The sequence below is a fragment of the Nymphalis io genome, chromosome 9 (genome assembly GCF_905147045.1).
Source record: "Nymphalis io chromosome 9, ilAglIoxx1.1, whole genome shotgun sequence".
In the NCBI taxonomy this organism is placed as follows: Eukaryota; Metazoa; Arthropoda; class Insecta; order Lepidoptera; family Nymphalidae; genus Nymphalis; species Nymphalis io.
The window spans coordinates 6,489,383-6,508,217 of NC_065896.1; the positions used below are offsets into that span (position 1 = coordinate 6,489,383).

Sequence of the window (18,835 nt, forward strand, 5' to 3'; positions counted from 1 at the left end):
TGAGGAAACCTGCATGTGTCTAATTTCATTGAAATTATGTCACATGTGTATTCTACCAACCCGCATTAAAACAGCGTGATGGAATAAGCTCTAAACCTTCTCCTCAAAAAGGGAGAGGAGGCCTTAGCCCAGCAGTGGGACATTAATAGGCTGTTACTGTACTGTACTGTACATCAACAAATTCTTAATTATTGAATTTACTACTAACTAATATCATAAATCATGTTTTAACACAAACTGCAAGGTTGTAAAAGTATGTATCCCTTGAAAAAATTAAGTTACCTGAAGAACTGGACTGACACCGGGTGGTAGAGAACGGGGTACCCACGCCAATGTCGCCGGTACACCTGCACGAAGACGTGGTATTCCCAAGTATAGCCTGTCCCACCCTACTTCTAAGCCCGTTGGGACAGTGTTTTCAGGTTGGAACTTTTCAAGCAAGACCGGGTCTGGTGGGAAGTCGAACTGCAGCAAACTCCATTGATTCACTACCTCTAGGGTTGCACATGCCGCTGCGAGGCAGCCGCACAGTATGAGTGTTCTTAGCCCCATTGAAATCTAAAAGGAAAAGATTACAATTTCAATATTGTTTTTCTAGTCATTTATATAACATATATTTTAAACATTTTTTTTTTAATTATTATTCTAAGCTTTTAGAAATAACTGGTTTTTATAGGCACGCAATGTTTTCAAACACTGGAAATCGCTTTTCATCTCGTATTAGTTATATTTAAAATAATTATAAATGATTTTTAATAAATTTTCTTAGAATCATTTATATTTAATTATACATGTATTTAGTTACATTTTAATATTGTGTTAGTATAAAACATTTGCCGTACAGCGGTATATGTAATTTAAATAATGTAAGTATCTTGTAATTCTTATATCATTTCTCAGAAAACAATTTAAACAGTTACGTTAACTATCGTTAAAACATAACAAATTTACCTTATTTTAACAAGTAATACGAGAATAATACAAAAATAAATTTCATGAGAGAGTTGGCATGTGTAGGCAATGAAAGGTCCTTACTCCATAAAGATTCAATTGTTTGCATTATAAATTCAAAGTTATTCTAAATAAGATTTCGCCACCCTCAAAAGATAATGGAGGCCAGGTAGAAATCGCTTTTTAACAACTATAAAAACCACTCTACAATAATGAGCATATTGGTATTTCCATAACATAAATTGAATAAATTTAATGATACCTCTTATATTAAATTAAATCTAAAAATCAGTTCATTATTTTTTTGTATATTAAGTATCTATTGATCACTTTGATGTCTATGAAGCTTAATTTTAATAAACAATGAAAATGACCATATAATGAAGTGTTTAATTTTATTAATACAAGGTTACTTGCCAAGTACTATGATTAAATTTATGTCATGTAAGAGTACGTCACTCGTAAGTGATCAACCTCATATACTTATATAATTTATAAGGTTGATTGCATAAAATGAAACACATACCCTAAAAACTTCAATATTATCAAACATTCGAAAAAATTTAATCTACATTGTTATTTCTTTAAAAATAAAGCTTTTGTAACATTTTTTTTAAATTAAATTATGAATATAAAATGGTGACATAGGCCGGATATAATATTATTAAAATGTACGTAACATACATAAAATGTATTATATCAACATAACATATTAAATAGTCAAAGACTATCAAAAATTTACACTAAATTCTTTACGAATTGTTCTGTAATTGTGCAATTTGTGTGACTGTAATTTTATTATAAACAATGCTGCTGTTGTTAACGTTGTAGTTGAGAGTAATTTGTATGTCACCAAGCCATTCAAGCTGTCATTCGTCTTGAGCAACTCTCAGTTGCAGACTTGTTTTATTATAAGCCTTAAATACTTCTTTTCACAAAGAAGAAACACGCACAACACAAAAACACACATTCGCATTTATTTTATAATATAACTAAAATATAATTGATTTATTGTAAGTGTTGGTTCATACTAATCAATTAACAGAGAATTAATTTTAATAGTTTGACGGCTGAGTTAAAATATTGATATGGATATGGATTAAATTTTTCACGGTTCAGTTGTAGCGTTATAATTGCTGATCACTTTCGCATTACGCGTTATGAACACTTCAATTTAAATTTTAAATCATTCGTATAAACAATAATAATTCAATCAAGAATTAAATATTGTAATTGGTGCTGTTACGTTATCTTTTTTATTTAGTAATTTTATTTATTTATTTCAGAGTTTCATTATTGTAACATATCCTGAACAGATTTGGATCAATGCGGTATCGTTATAAGCCTTACATCATCCCAAGTGACGCTATATTATTTTTATTTAAAAGTTCGTTTTATGGCAAGGCAACGTGTTTATTAATTTATGACATCGTCATAATTATTCTATTAATTAATAATTCTTATCGGATGATTCTTATGTAGTAAGCTATAAAATTATACATTGTTATGTATTTGTAAATTGTTATTTCATGTATAATAGAAGGTTTAAAGACAGTGGGCGCAGATACAAGGACAAGTACCAATCACTGATTGCTTCGAGAACTTGATAAAGCAAAAATTAAATTAAGTATTATTTAGTCGTAAATATTCATATTATATTTGTATTTTAATATATCAACACAAACATACCAAGTGAATTAATAGGAAATTTGATAGTTTCATTAAAAAGTAAATTACTACCTTTTTAATAATGAATGCGTTATAGATTTTGTGCTAATAAAACTATTTCATTTCAATAATAACGTTTAACTAATTTTGGGCAATTTTAAAATAATATAACTTCCTGCTAAATTTTATTATGAAATTAAATAATAACAACTTAATAATCAAAATTAGGAATGTATTTACTAAATATACCTGTATATAATTTTTATCCAATTAGTCTTCACATGCATCTTTTTGCGTAAATAAATTGCCTAAATTACTGTCCTTAGTGAAATAATTACTCATAGAGGATACGTTAAAACTAGGTTACCAAGATAAGATTGTTTCATAAAAAAATAATATATACATATTTGCATAATTATATGCGAATTTTATGCATCATATGTGTAAACAATTCACATTATCCGCCATTATCCGAATTAAAATAATAATAATAACCACATAATAAATGAAGTGTTCACATAAAATCTGTGATTTCTCTAGATAAAGCGTCAGAGTGCATATATACGAAAAAAAATATTAGCGAACAGGTCATAATATAGAGCCGGTCTCTGAGCAACAAAAAGGTCATAAATTAAATAGATACATACGCCATCTGTGGTGAAATTTGGCTATTAACTATGTGATGGTATGTACCACATAGCGTGCATGTCATTTTCTATTTATTTATACTAGACAGGCAGACCGGCCAATGGCCCATCTATAAGTGATCACCAGCGCCTGTAAACATTGGCTACGTAAGACGCACTAACTAACCATTACATCGTTAATGCCCCACTAACATTGAGAACTAACGTGTTTTATATTTTGTTGCTGTAATTACACTGGCGCAGTCTTTAAACCGGAACACAGCAAAAGATACGAAGTATAGCTAATAATGACTCATTATTTATATTTTAACGCCAAACGCAAAGACAGGCTTGCACAAAGCTCTACCACGAAATGCAGGAATAAGTTAATAGGGTGACCATCAGAATGGCAGATGTATGACCAAATAGATCCAAACTATTCGGAATAAATGTACTTAATTATACTAAACTTTTTATACTGTATGTGTACTTTGTCGTATGTTTAGGAACGTTACGCTACAATGACCTGCTATTCTGATGGTAGGTCATTTTAATGATGGCTCATAAAATATACATGAATAATGTTATTTTTTAATTAGACACTACTACTAAATAAATATACGTCAATTTTTCTTATAGAAACATATAATATTAGTTAATTTTATACAAGCTCTGACATTGTGAACGCAATAATAAAACTATTTGAATAAACTAAATTTAAATACCTACATTGTGATATAAAAGGTGATATGTCAAAAATAGAAGTACTCCTTTAAAATAAAATTTAAACGTAAGCACGACAACATACATTCACAAAAAGGTAATAAATTTAACAGCAATAAATACCAAAACAAACGGATAATAATTAAAAGAGATCAATGATGCAGAACCCTTACATCCTTTTAACTATAAAATCCTCAACAACTCACGCCATCGTTATTAGGTATTCTTGAAATACAAAATGTTTATTGGTAATGTTCTAAATGCAATTCATAAGTTTAAGCAGGAAGTCTATACCTGTACAAAAACGTTGCGCAATGAGAAAAGTGCAACTTGACAAGTCCTGACCCAGGCAAAGGCAGAATAAATTAATACGCTTACACTGGTTTCATAATATGTGTAATTTCTTAAAGCATGTCTTTAATTACGTTAAGACGTGCACGGCTGCTCGTTCCGACTTTCATATAAATATTCATACAAAGATACGATGAATGAGATGTGCAATGACACATTTCAACTGAATATGGTAGGCTTACTATAATACTATTCCTTAGCAAATAACACTACAATAATTATAAGCTTTTATTGTACGAGTAGCTATGTAACAATTGCCGGCTACACTTTCCACTTTAGTATCAATAGTTTTAGAGATTAAGAGATATTACAAGCTATTTAAATAAACTTCATTACGACAACAACTACGTTTAAAGGCACCTTTTTAAGCAAATAAGTATTTGTATACTAAAATTTGTAGTCAACAGCACCAAAAGTGTGTGCAAAATATAATCTCAATCCGTTAGGTAAAACTGGTTTAAAAAAAAACCAGATTGACTCGTAGAACATGCGGTAAGTTATACCAATTTTACATTTTCAAATATAGATCGCTTGGATCATTAACTGTATTATAATATTTGTAACAAAACAGTGTAATTTCTTGATTCTGTATATAATCTGTAGAAAGTGTTTGTTACTATAACCCATAATTTACGTTTAACAAGAGGTTTATATTAATTTTATATAGGGAATATTCTTAAATTATTATTATTTTTAAATTATATTAGTAATTAGAATTTAATTGAAAGTATATTTTATTAACACTGGGCGGAGTCTCTATTTCTTTATGAATTTTGTTTGTCACTTATATTATAATTGGCTTTCGTTTGTTAGCGAAGGCGCGTGAAATTCGAAGAGCTGTCCGTCCTAATTATTTTACCAACAGCTACCTGAGAGATGCGTTTTGCTAAGTAATCCACTCAACTATGACCATGTCTCCTCGATCATTTTAATAGCACTGGCGTTTAATCTAGGCGATCGATTTGCCATACAATTAATTATAACGTAGGTACAAATTTGTCTTTAAAATATTGAATATACTTTCTATTCCATATTCTAGACAAGCTGTCACATAATTAATGACTTTGTTTTTATTGAATTAAGTAATGATAACATTTCAAAATCGTGTTACAACTTATAATATAGATAGCATCGAACTATTAGACAGATACAAATAGTATGGTTACATTCAAAAAGGTAACACCAATGAAGTATTTAGTTTACCTAACCTTATCTACATTTTATATCATTGATTTAAATTATTATATTAAGAAACAGACTATAAATGAACTTATTAATACAGACTAAATCTTTTATAATTATGGATATAATAGTTTTTATATTATGCAATAATAGTTTTTATAACAATAAAAACATATATCAAAAGTTTTCGATATAGTATTTTAAATTTAAAGGTTATCTACGCGATTTAAGGCTACTTTATATAACTTACTAGCTTTGCTACAAAAATAATTTATATTAAAGAAAACTTAAACAATGTCTTACATTTAATTATTTGTTTTGTGTTGGTAAGTTGCGTGTAGCTAATGCACAAACAAATCATCTTCAAGTCTTTAACTAAATCATTTTAAGCAATTACTTAGTGTAATTATGTTACTGAAACGTAATCAATTTACTCATACATATTATAAATATATTATAAATTTATTCGCTAAAACAATGCCAGTGCAATAGTGATATTATAAATAGATGAATTTCGTTTGTTTTTTCCATATTATTTCAGTTTATATTTTCACGGGACGGGTATAGACTTTATGACTTAATTAATAATTTGAAATTATAACTTACATGCTTTATATAAGTAAAAATCGTCGGCTATTACTTATGTTATAGCTTAATTTAATTGTCAAAAATTATAAATCCTTATAAAAATAAATAACAAAACGTTTAAACGTTTTATGTAAGTAAAAATTGTGTATGAATAGTATATTCATAGTTTGCAATTCGAACAAGTAGTAGAAACATTATGATATATTTAAGTAAATACATACAATATCTAAGGTTGTTCGAACACAGTACGGGTGCATAGATTAGCTTATAATCGGGACTAGTGTTTTAATATAAAACAAATTTGTTATAAACTTTACAAGAAATCATCGTTTTCTTTTTCTATGTAAAGTTTCATTTTATATACTAAATATAATATATACTAAATATAAAATACTTATAACCAATATGTAGAGGATAGTATTAATAATACTAACATGGCACCGGTGTTCAAACTCTCTTATGTAAATTCAAAACAATGGATATAAAGTTAGTATTCAGTATGTTGCTAATAGGCTATTCTAAACAATAGGCAATAAGTCAACATATTGTGTTGAAACTATCGATCATGTTATACTACAACAACGATTTGTCTTTATTACAGCCTTGTTGTAACAATTTATTATACTATGGCACGTATGTTACATGTATAACATCATAATCGGTGTCAAAGTTGTGCTTTAGACTATTAATAACTATACTGTTAATAGAAGGAAAGTCAACTTATTTAACCACATCGGTATATAGATATATATGTCATGTAATTTCATCGATAACAAACCTTATTTATAAAATTTTTTTAGCTCGTATTAAGTTTGAACACTGACTTACCGCTTGTGTCATCGCTTATTTAACGTTATTGTTTAACTTATCCTTTACGAAACATTTATAGACAAAGCCGTATTAATTATGAGTGTAAATATGTGGTTATTCATATCTTAATAGTTTTGTCATCCCTTACTCTGACTTACTCGATAGCTTTTTTCTACTCACTGCAAATAAGATTAATTACGTAATGTGTATATTGTATTTTGTGCTTAAACATATCTTCTGATATTAAAACCGACAAGTTTCGAATGGTATAAAAGTATGTAATATGCAAGCAGATATTGTTTTTTTCTATAATTTTTAAATTCAGCGACAAACGCTGTACTATCCTCCTTTTGTAGTTAGCTAAAAAGGTGTCCTCGTGCCACAGTAACTAGTTTACGGCTAATTTGAATGAAACTGAGAGTGATTCCGTTTTGCGGTAAAAGTGACATACGTGAATTACATGCACCATAAGAAATAAAGTATGTAGTAAAAGACTGATAAAAATATTAACTCGTATTGCATTCGTGTTAAGGGTTACAATGCGATATCTATGGTGGTTAGACGAAGAATATCATGACACAACTAGATATTCGTAAACATGTCGCTAGCAACTTTCAACGTTTCACCGTGAACATTATAGAAAAGACGTGTTTTAAATAAATTCTATGCATAATATGTTTTCAATGCAATGATATCGTATATATTAAAAAAATAATACTTGTTTTTGTTTGTATGCTATGCATTCACGCATCGATCATCGGATTGAATTGAAACAGAAATTGTATGTAGGTACAATTATTGTTGACACTGGCGTGAAGGTTTCTGGCATAGTACCATTAACGAACAATAGGTGGCGCGTTAATGGTATAGGATAATTGCTTAAACACGTGTATGTATTTACGATGTTTATATTTATTACGTATGCATGTATTTAATTTACACATGTGCTTAGATTCTAAAATCTATTACAATTAATTCTACCCAGTATTCGATAATTAACGTTTAATTTTTTGCACTTAAACAAAATAAAACTAATCTTTGTAAAACAAAATATAAATCTAAATTATTTTTTATCTACGGCTGAGGAGTGTTCATTTTTAATTCTCGATTCGGCCATTGTAAAAGACAATAGCTGAATCAAAATAATTATATAATATTCATAAAAAAGTGATCCAACTGTACTGCGACTACTAGTGTACTTTACTGATAAAAATCCCGAGTGTCTCAAGCTCGATATTATAAATAGCACGAACAGCTCTTTTAATGAGATTGCAAACAGTTTCAATATCTATAAAATTACTCTAACGCTTATACTTATAAAAATAACCATAATATATTAATCCAGCAATACCTTAGTTAGTTAATTAATCATCTAAGCTAATACAACGACTTGTTACTTCCAATTTAGGGATGATAAAGAAAAATTCAACTGAACTTTTGTAAGCATTAGTACATTATCGTAGTCGTATCGGTTAATTTAAAATCAATATTGTCTATGGTTACCTTAAATTTTATTTTTTACATTTGGTAAGGCTATACTTTGCGTTTTTGGCGTTTAATCCATACTGCATTTAGGTAAAATGTACAGATATTAAAACTGAACATTAAATTCGGTGTAACTTTTTTATCATTGCTGCCCAATAATCATTAATATTATACCTAATCGTTTCTTATCTCGCTGTTATTCGTTTTTTTTTATATAAAATTACAGCTAATAACAGCTATTTTTACATAACAGCAATTTAAATTATAAAAATATACATATTATAATTGGAATGAATAAAAAGAGCCGTCTAGTTACATTAATTGGAATTCCATAAAAATCACAGTTAACGTCAACGCTATCGAATAAAAAACTCGCACCGAATATTTGATATTCGAATTTTTGTGCTGGTGGCAATTCTATGTAGAGTATCTATATGAAGTAAATGAAGCTTGTTTCTAAAAAGGTTTTATTTTTTTTCTACAATTAATAATCTTCTTTATTCTGTACTAATTAGTATTTATGGCATATTATGTATCTATATATAGTAAATTATGTAAAGATTTAATATTTTTTATATAATAAATAATCTTATAAGATAATAATTATATAAGTCAATATATAAAATAATATCAGATAATATGTATCTATACATAATAAATAGAATATTTCAGATTGTAAACAAAAGTAAATTGAGTTACAAGAACTACTTTTTTACACCAAATATTTATATGTAATTCTAGGAAATTAAATACTTCTTTAATTTTACGTATTAGAATATACAAATATTTTATTCAACTTTTCTTTTCACGATATTTACTAAATCAAAGTTAAATCAGAGGCGGACCTGTCACACAATCTCTTTGTTTAAAATACTATGCCTTAATATTATTCTTTAAAAGAAAAACTAAAACTATCTAACTAAAACTATTTAGCTATTTATCTTAAACATAATCTTGAACAAGATTTAAGTTAATTAATAAAAACCAGAATGAATAAAAATATTTATCGATGCTATCATCTAATAAATGGTTATTTTTTACCATTGTAATTATGTTTTATTTTTATTTACTATGAAAATCATTCGCTAATTAATATTTCACCTGTACTAAAACACTAGCGATAATTTGCGATATAATTTAGCTTTGAAACAACTTCCTTCTCTCACGAACATTAATTCATTGTCTCCGATGTTAGTAAACTTCGGAGTTGAAAATTTCACCAGGCACGGGGTAGTTGTACTTTATTTACAATTTTTGATAGCAAAAAAACCTTGGCATTGTTTTATTTAGCTCATAATTGAAAGAGAAAAATAATTATCCTGATGAATATTATATGAATAAATGAGTTATAACCCTAGACCCAAGACGTATTTAACAGCATGACTGTTCATGAACATTTTAATTATTTGACAATTTTTTAAAAATTAAATTATTAGACTTTCTGATCACTACGATTTTGACGTGTTATATATTCTAATTCAGCATATTATGTACTTAATTATAATATTTACCAATATTATTGCGCTTGTTTTCTTCGTAAAAACATTTCGATTCGTACATTTTCATATCAATTATAATAAAATAAAATACACACGGTACAAAACAAAATACTGAATCAAAACCGAGCATAATACATATATTTTATAATTTATGTAGTATTAATACTTTAATAATTACCTCAATAAAACAATATCCAAGCCGGCGACAAGGCGACGCACTCCAAATCGATGCACGTGTTAACCGAGAAAATGCTCAAAAAGGCGTGAGTTTGCGTTGCGCCCGAACACAACACTAAAGGAACAGCATTATACGCACACTGAATTCATTCGCCCCTCTACGAAAAAATTAAAAAGTAAAAGTGGTCCTGAAGGCGCGGCCAACAGCCCTGACTCGCTGGCTCCGATACCAACGACATCTTATCATTATATCATTGTTCTGACATAAATGTGATACGTTTATTTCGTTACGGTCTCATAAAATCAAGGTCATTTTAATTATGGCCATAATTTCTTAATACATATTGAAAATATATAATCAGTTTTGTTTAGATATTTTTTGTTTAGATTTGAAATATATTTCTTTAAAAAAATCAGATAGATAAAATTAATTTTATCACCTAATTTCATAATCAATCAAGATTTCCTCTAAAGTTATAACCACGTATAACTTAAAAAAATCACTAAGAGACGTATAATATTTCAGTATATACAACATTTTAATTTTAATTTTCGTGGTTTATTATATTAGTATTTATTCGGTTTTTGCCGCACCCGGATCTAGATAGGGCAACATACAATTGGAATCATACATGAGATAAATATCATTCCCGTAAAACTATTCTGACATACTTCCCTGTGCCTTACTCATTGTGACTACAAACGATACCTTCACAGGAAATTGTATCCTTTTAAAACTATAACGTTAATCTGTTTTTTTATAAAAAAAATATTAATATATTTTTTTTAAATAGTACTTATAACAACTAACCGACTAACTAACTGGTTCATTTTTCGCCCAGAGAATCGGAATTGTGATTCAAAGGGGAAATGCTGCTAGCATTCTTGCGACCATTCCACGCGGTCACGATTTTTTACAGTAACTATTTTTAATTTTTATTTGTATATATTTACTTTACGTGTCAAACTAACCAACATCGACAATATACATTTAAAAAAACCATGAAAAAAATCTATATGTAGCAACGAAACGAAATACCTATTAAAAAAAATCACAAAGCTATTTACAAACCAAAAATAAATACGCATGTATCTATGAGTAGTTTCAACAATAAAAATCTATAAAAAATACTAAAAAACTGTCTATGGTCTTATCTCCAATATCTTTCATAATAAACAATATTTTATAAAAACGACTGCAAATAATGCATTATTTTAGAACAAATTTGACTACCATACAAAAGGTTATAGTCAACCTTAAAAGATAGACATATATCTAGGCATGGGTGAGTCAACCGAGATATAACAGCATAAGCTTAACCTTATTTAATATGATTGATCATATAGATCTGAGTTCAACTTACATTGGAAGGACGGTTATTTTATAGCAATTGTATCGAATAAATGTTCGATCTGATTATTTAAATTGACATAACATTATTATTTATAAACCGATTGAAATAAAACAAACATTAAATTTTAAGTCCAGTTAACCACAATACATTAGTAAAAACCGCACTTATATATATTAAGCCGTTTCTAAGATTAGCGTGCACAAACGCACAGACAAACAGATAAACAGAAAAGCAGACAAAAATTCTAATAATCATTGTTTTGGGTTCTATTGCGTTGATAAAGACCCCCGGTAATAATTTTACTCATATATCTTCCATGTACAGACAGCGATCAGTTACAGATTTATTATATGTATAAATAGACAGTTACTTCATCATAACATTAAAAATATTATAAACATTTTTTCAAGTATTAAAAATGTTCATAAGCGGTACATTAACGGTACACATTTAATAAAATATTTTACTAGAAATTACCTTATCGAATATACAAACTTACCAATAAAAAAGGAGATAATTCATTTAAATAAGGAGATTGATAAGTATCAGCAGTTAATAATAACGAATAATAGTTAATATCTAAAAAAAGATAACTAAACGTAAGAATTTGATTTTTCGTAAACAACAATCATATCATATAGGTAATCGTATAGACAATATTTCTTAACTTTTCTTCTATTTATATCCAAAAACTAGTCAAAATTGTAAAATAGTAAAGAAAACCTAAATTGCTTCAATAAAATTAGTAGTGCCCTAGAGCATAAAGCAATATAAAATACATCTGTAAATGTCCTACTTATTGGACATAGGCCTTCTCTCGTCTTAAGGAGAAGGTGTTGAGCTTATTTCACGACATAATTCGTATTTAACCTTATTTCTTTTTGGCCATATCTCCCTTATATTCTTAGTTGAATACGGAACAAATATAAATACTTAAACAAAATTGCAAGAACACATAACTCTGTACAAATATAATGCTGTAACTTTGATCAGCGTTCCCAGGCTCTCAATTGTGATTTTTTGTCCTCAATTGATATAATAGCTTGATAATGTGTCTATGAGAGCAACAGGAAATATAAGCCCTACCCTGATGTCGGAAGAGACTAAAGTTTCTATTACATCAATTAGAGCAAAACGTATTTCGGCTCCTATCAGCTTACAAATCTGATCCAACGCGGTATTTTTATTAAGATTTCGTAATTATTATATTTAATCTAGGCTGTCTATTTTTAGAATAATATATTACATGTTAGTAAAATTTCGTTATGTGTTAAACATCCTTGACGGCTATTTTTAAAATGAAAAGCAACAGTTTCATAATTAGAATAATATGTTAAACAAGATTATTTCTTTCCTGTTAATAAAATATAAAGTAATTATATGAATACATTATACACCTAATTGTGGTTAACTATATAATGTATTCGATTCCACTCTTATTTACTGCCCAGTTAGGTAATCATTTTCATATATATAGTGCTATAAGATACCGTGTTTTTAGAGCGATTCTTATTGTTTTTTATAAGAAAGTGTAAACTAAATATTTGTAAAACTTTTTTGTTTAGTCAACGATTACAAACTAATTCATTCGACACTTAATTATATACTTGAAAAAATGAACTGCTTCATTTTTATATTAGCTAGCTTCTAAGGCTTAAAATCGTGAAGTCCTGGGTTCCAATCTCAGGTCAAAAAATAAAGGTCTTTTGTCAAACTCTTAATAGCGGCCCGGAACTGGACTCAACGTTTAATGAATTCGATTTTTTTTTTATAACTTAAGTAATGCATAAATAAATAATAGATGAATATTAACACTTTTTAGCGGAGTTACTATTTAATTTGATTAACTAGTATTTAAATATAAAATCATACTCTGGCGGATAAGTGGAGTGGTTACAAGTTTGATTAGTGGTAGGGCTTTGTGCAAGCTCGTCTGGGTACGTACCATCCACTCATCAGATATTATACCGCAAAACAGCAGTACTTGTTGTGTTCCGGTTTGAAGAGTGAGTGAGCCAGTGTAATTACATTCACAAGGGACATAACATCTTAGTTCCCAAGGTTGGTGGCGCATTGGCGATGTAAGCGATGGCTAATGTTTCTTACAATGCCAATGTCTATGGGCTTTGATGACCACTTACCATCAGGTGCTCTATATGGTCATCCACCTACCTATACAATAAAAAAAAGTATTTGACATATTAGTCAGAAAATATATAAATTAGCAGGAACATGAAAATAATAGAAAATAAACGAACAAAGAAATTTGCATTCCAGAAGGCGGGACTTTTTAATTGCGCCGCTGACGCTGAGTTTAATTAAATTGTTTATATTGCCGCGCACTGTAGTGTTTTTTAAAATGCCATTTACCTTAGTGGGGTTGTGGGTTCATTAATAAGATACATTTAGTTAGAGCAGCTCGTTAATATCCCACTGTCAAAAAGTCTCCTCCATTTCTTTTAAGAAGGCTTGAAGCTTATTCCATTTTGCTAATCCAAGTGGCTTGGTGCACATAAAGAATTAAAAAACCATATACATTTTACCTACATACATATATATAGCCGAAAAAGCATAAGCATAAAATTGTTTAAAAGATAATAATTTTAAAAGTATGATGTTATGGTAACCACATTTTATGCCTTAATTAATTAACGAAACATAAACAATTTATTTAAATTATTGTATTTTATATAATCACGAGGCTTATAAGATAAATTTATAAAACTTAGTTCCGACTTTTCGTTTTTTTTAGTTCGGAACTCCTTCCTTATCTTATAATGAGATTCCAGGTATTTTTATCTTAGCCTTAATTTAAAATCTCTTGTCAAAAAACACTGGTAATAAGGTTTATCACAAAATAATATACAAATGATTAAAAAGCGTGGAGTTAGTATTGAGAAAAATCTATGGATCACAGGAAAAATCAATAGACTTTTGTTTAAATATTCCTGTGACTCTTTCCTTACCTATGCTCAACATAAGTCAAGACAGGCTGTTGTCGTGCGCATGAAAAAGAGTGACGTAACTCCCAAGCAGATAAAGTAATAGTTGCAAGGACTCTCTGCGAACAACCCTGCACAAATACCTGCCAAAACCCCGGGTAACCTGAGGAAACCGGGTTATTTGGGATTCTTACGAACTAAAAACTCTTGAGATGACCATCCTCGAAATGGAGGCATAATATAATACTTATTTTTTAATTTAGTTCATTATATATTTTTTAAATATCTAAAAGTATATAGTAAAAGTTGTATTAGTTTTGCATTAAGTTAACTTAAGTTTATTATATTCCATAACTAATTTCATTATGAAAGGTAAAATATCAACGAATTTGTAAGCAAAAGTAAGTTAGCTTAGGTCACTAAGTTGACTTCAGTGAATTATACAATCTCCAAAATTGATCACGAAATTTCAGAAAGTGGTATTAAACATGACTACAATAACTTTAATCTTTAAAAAGTACACACATCAAAATAGCGTATCGCAGTCAATAATTTTTTATATACATATTATGATCAGGTCGAACATAAAGTAACGAACTTGTATTGACAGAACGAGCAGAATGGCTTTGCTAGTATTCAAAGGTGTAGGTGGACGTTGACACATAGTATTTAAATGAAACTATAAAATACTTTCATTAAAAGCACTTAACCTTCCAAATAAACTCTTTAACTTTTAAGGACCTCAAATATTATGTTGGAAAGTTACATTATTACCTGACCTCAACGAACTTGTTTTTACTTTCTTACTCGTATTGAAATAAAAAATAAAAGACAAGTAATCTGAATTGTACTATTAGCTGATTAAATATGTAACAGAAAACATAAATATGTTACGTAATATCGGTATTGCTTATAGCTAAATGGAGGTATACAGATCATATAATAATGTGGTTGGTGTTTATTGTCACGAAAACTAGTCGGTATTTTTTATTTTTACGAGTTTTAATGAAATATTTATAAACTTACATACAGTAACAGCCTGTTAATGTCCCACTGCTGGGCTAAGGCCTCCTCTCCCTTTTGAGGAGAAGGTTTGGAGCTTATTCCACCACGCTGCTTCAATGCGGGTTGGTAGAATACACATGTGGCAGAATTTCAATGAAATTAGACACATGCAGGTTTCCTCACGATGTTTTCCTTCACCGTTAAGCACGAGATGAATTATAAACACAAATTAAGCACATGAAAATTCAGTGGTACTTGCCCGGGTTTGAACCCACGATCATCGGTTAAGATTCACGCGTTCTTACCACTAGGCTATCTCGGCTTCATTACTTACATAAAACTTACATAATATATTAGAAATATCTCTACATGGTCTCATGCCGCAAAATCTCACTATTAAATAATTATGTTATTGTTTCGCAAATTCTTTGACACTGACTTCGATCAATCAAAATATAAACATTTTTAAACGCACGTAATTTGTGCTTTCCACTACGTTATAACGTTTGTGCATATCACGTATGTATTTTGAGATTACCTCAATTAAATAGACTAAAATGATGATAATGATCCGCTAAAAATTAGCTCGAACCAAAATATCAACCGGTGTTATACACATCTATACTAATATTATATTCTATTGACTGCCTCGTTGGTCTAGTTGTTAAATGTAAGGCCGCAGACTCGGAGGTCCTGGGTTCTAATCCCAGGTCAGACCAATAAAAAGTAATAGAGTTTTTCTATCGAAAATTCTCAATAGCAGCCCGGAGTCTGGAAGTTGGAAGTGTGTATACTCCCGTGCCTCGGAAAGCCCGTAAAGCGGTTGGACCTGCGCCTGAACTCTTTTCGGTTTTGTCGAATTGCCGTCCCATCGGATTATGAGAGTTAGGGAAGGTTTGTGCACAAACTTGTGCACTATAAAATGTCCTGCGCAATTGCCTAATCTCTCTTCAGATTGGCCTTGGCTGAAATCGGTCTGGAGGACTGTTACTATTAATATTATACTGTGCTATAGATAGGATTGATCTGATGATAATTGTTTATTGCGTTAGATATTGCATTTTTATTACGAACATAACATAAACAGCCACAAGATAATTAATACGATTTTTCTTACTGTACACCAGTGGCGTACAATAATGTAGGGGAAAACAAAATGCCTAGGTCCCTAGGGCCGTGAGGACAAATGAATTGTAATCAATTTAAATTTCTTTTGTAGGAGGAATCAGTACATATAAAAAATTAAATAAATGATTTAAACAAATTTGCTAAATAATGTATAGTCATCCAGTGCCTACAATAAAGCCACTTCTTTATAAATAAACGGTTAAAACTTTGATACAAAAATTGATACAGATACCAATTTTATCTCAATCAAAAGTACCTAATACTAAATAAATAAATATATACCAATGAAACTTCTGGTATCAAAATATTTAAGACCTAGAACAGAGATTACATATTTGAATTTTTCATTTAATCTTTCACAATTGTATTCTGTCAAGTACATTCGACAGAGAATGTTATTCGCAGAGGCACACTTATTAACATTAATGTACTAATGAACGGAATTATATACTGGTTTTACTTACTTTTTAAATATCGAAATGGCAATGTAACTCTCTCTATTGAGCTTACCACTGAAGTATCCTACTTGGAATTTCGTCGATATAATATAGGTAGTTAGCGTATACCGCCCACATCTAGGGAAATTTAGCTTGTTCGCGACGATTACGGAAGATGTTTTTATTTTGCAATTTCAATGACGGTTAGTGACCTGGTTTCAGACCACTGCAGTCACAAAAAATCCATTCAATATACGTATTTACATAATTTGTGTAATACAATACACGCTGAAAGTGGTCCCACAGCTCCGCTTGGCCACCTCTCCTTTTAAAGAGAAGGTTTCGAGATAATTTTCTTGTTATATTAATGTTAAATGATTTTGATATTATATTTTAAATACATGTTGATTGTTGATTGTTTGGTAACTCGCAAATAGCCACATTAACTTAAAAAGAGATAATTATATTTTAAAATCACAGACAGATAGTTCAATTTAATTTATTTATATGGATAAACCTAAAATTGTGGACAGCAAATGTCATTATTTAGTAGTTTTAGTAAGTGATCTTACCATCAGAATAAATGACTTTTAATATATATGCATTAAAAGCTTCATCCCGCAACATATTATTATATACACAAATATAGATAATTCATAAAATTGATACTTATTTACATGTTTATTATGGCAATAGTAGTCCAGTTTAAAAACTTCAATTCTATTTTTTTTAAATACGTTAAAAATATTTTCTAATTTATTAAATACTTATCTAGAATAGTTGAGCCTACTTGAATAAAGTGTATTTACATCAATCCAATTTTGAAGATGTTTATTAATTTATCTCCAATTCTGCATTCTACTACAAAAATAATTAAAAGAGTCGATTCAAATTACAAGTCTATTGATGAATTTGAATTTGGTTGGGAGGTTTTGGTTGAATCTACAATATTTTCGCTATTTAATGATTCTTACTTTGTGAAAATAATCCTTACGTATTTACATCAATCCAATTTTGAAGATGTTTATTAATTTATCTCCAATTCTGCATTCTACTACAAAAATAATTAAAAGAGTCGATTCAAATTACAAGTCTATTGATGAATTTGAATTTGGTTGGGAGGTTTTGGTTGAATCTACAATATTTTCGCTATTTAATGATTCTTACTTTGTGAAAATAATCCTTTTATAAGACTACTAACTAACAACTTTTTTCTCATAGTCATTCTTAATTAAGCATTAGGTATTTATGACAGTTCATAATTATTGTCCGTGACTTGAATGCACTTCAATAATGATTTTATTTCTCCACTTAATCTTCAAATAGTACGACTTTTGAACACGGCATAGAATTATACATTTTAAAAGAAAAAGTAGGCTGAGATACGGAACTTGACCTTGACGGAACCAGATTCAGTAAACCCTTGTTTGACGTAACCACGAGGTTGAATTGAACGGCTACTTTCGACAGGAATCACATTTTTGTGTGAATTAGTTTGTTAAATCGAATTGTATACATAAATATACGCAAGTTTGTTGCATAGAAATATGTTATAAAATTCACTCGAATTCAATTCAGGTAAACACCTTTGTTCTCTTACCAGTCGCCGGGTCCATCTATTGTATTCGTCTTCGGTGTTTAAACGTAAACAAATCTTTAATAATCCAATTTGTTGTTTGACCATACGGTAGGGTAAGGTGATAAGGATAATAAACGATAGCGTGTTCACTAAATAAACAAACCATTTGCCTCTAATTTGTTGTATATTAAAAGCAATTACGCACACGCATTAGCACACGCACATGACGCCCACATGAATCAACACATATTATACAGATGCCGATCAGGTATTTAAAGCTTGGCAAACAATAAAAATCTTAGCATTGGTAGGGCTTTACTTGGTGGCAG

The 18,835-nt window shown here is 29.4% G+C and overlaps 1 protein-coding gene across 1 annotated transcript in view; it reads right to left on the minus strand.

The window, feature by feature from the left end:
• The window catches only part of LOC126770726 (protein yellow-like), a 31,848-nt gene extending 21,613 nt beyond the window's left edge, over positions 1–10,235 (minus strand). Inside the window, exons 1-2 of the mRNA XM_050490250.1 lie at positions 10,062–10,235; positions 283–558 (exon numbers count right to left, since the gene is read on the minus strand). Coding sequence (XP_050346207.1) covers positions 283–552 — 270 coding nt within the window. The 5' untranslated portion in view covers positions 553–558; positions 10,062–10,235. The remainder of the gene's footprint in view (positions 1–282; positions 559–10,061) is intronic.
• Positions 10,236–18,835: the final 8,600 nt, after the last annotated feature.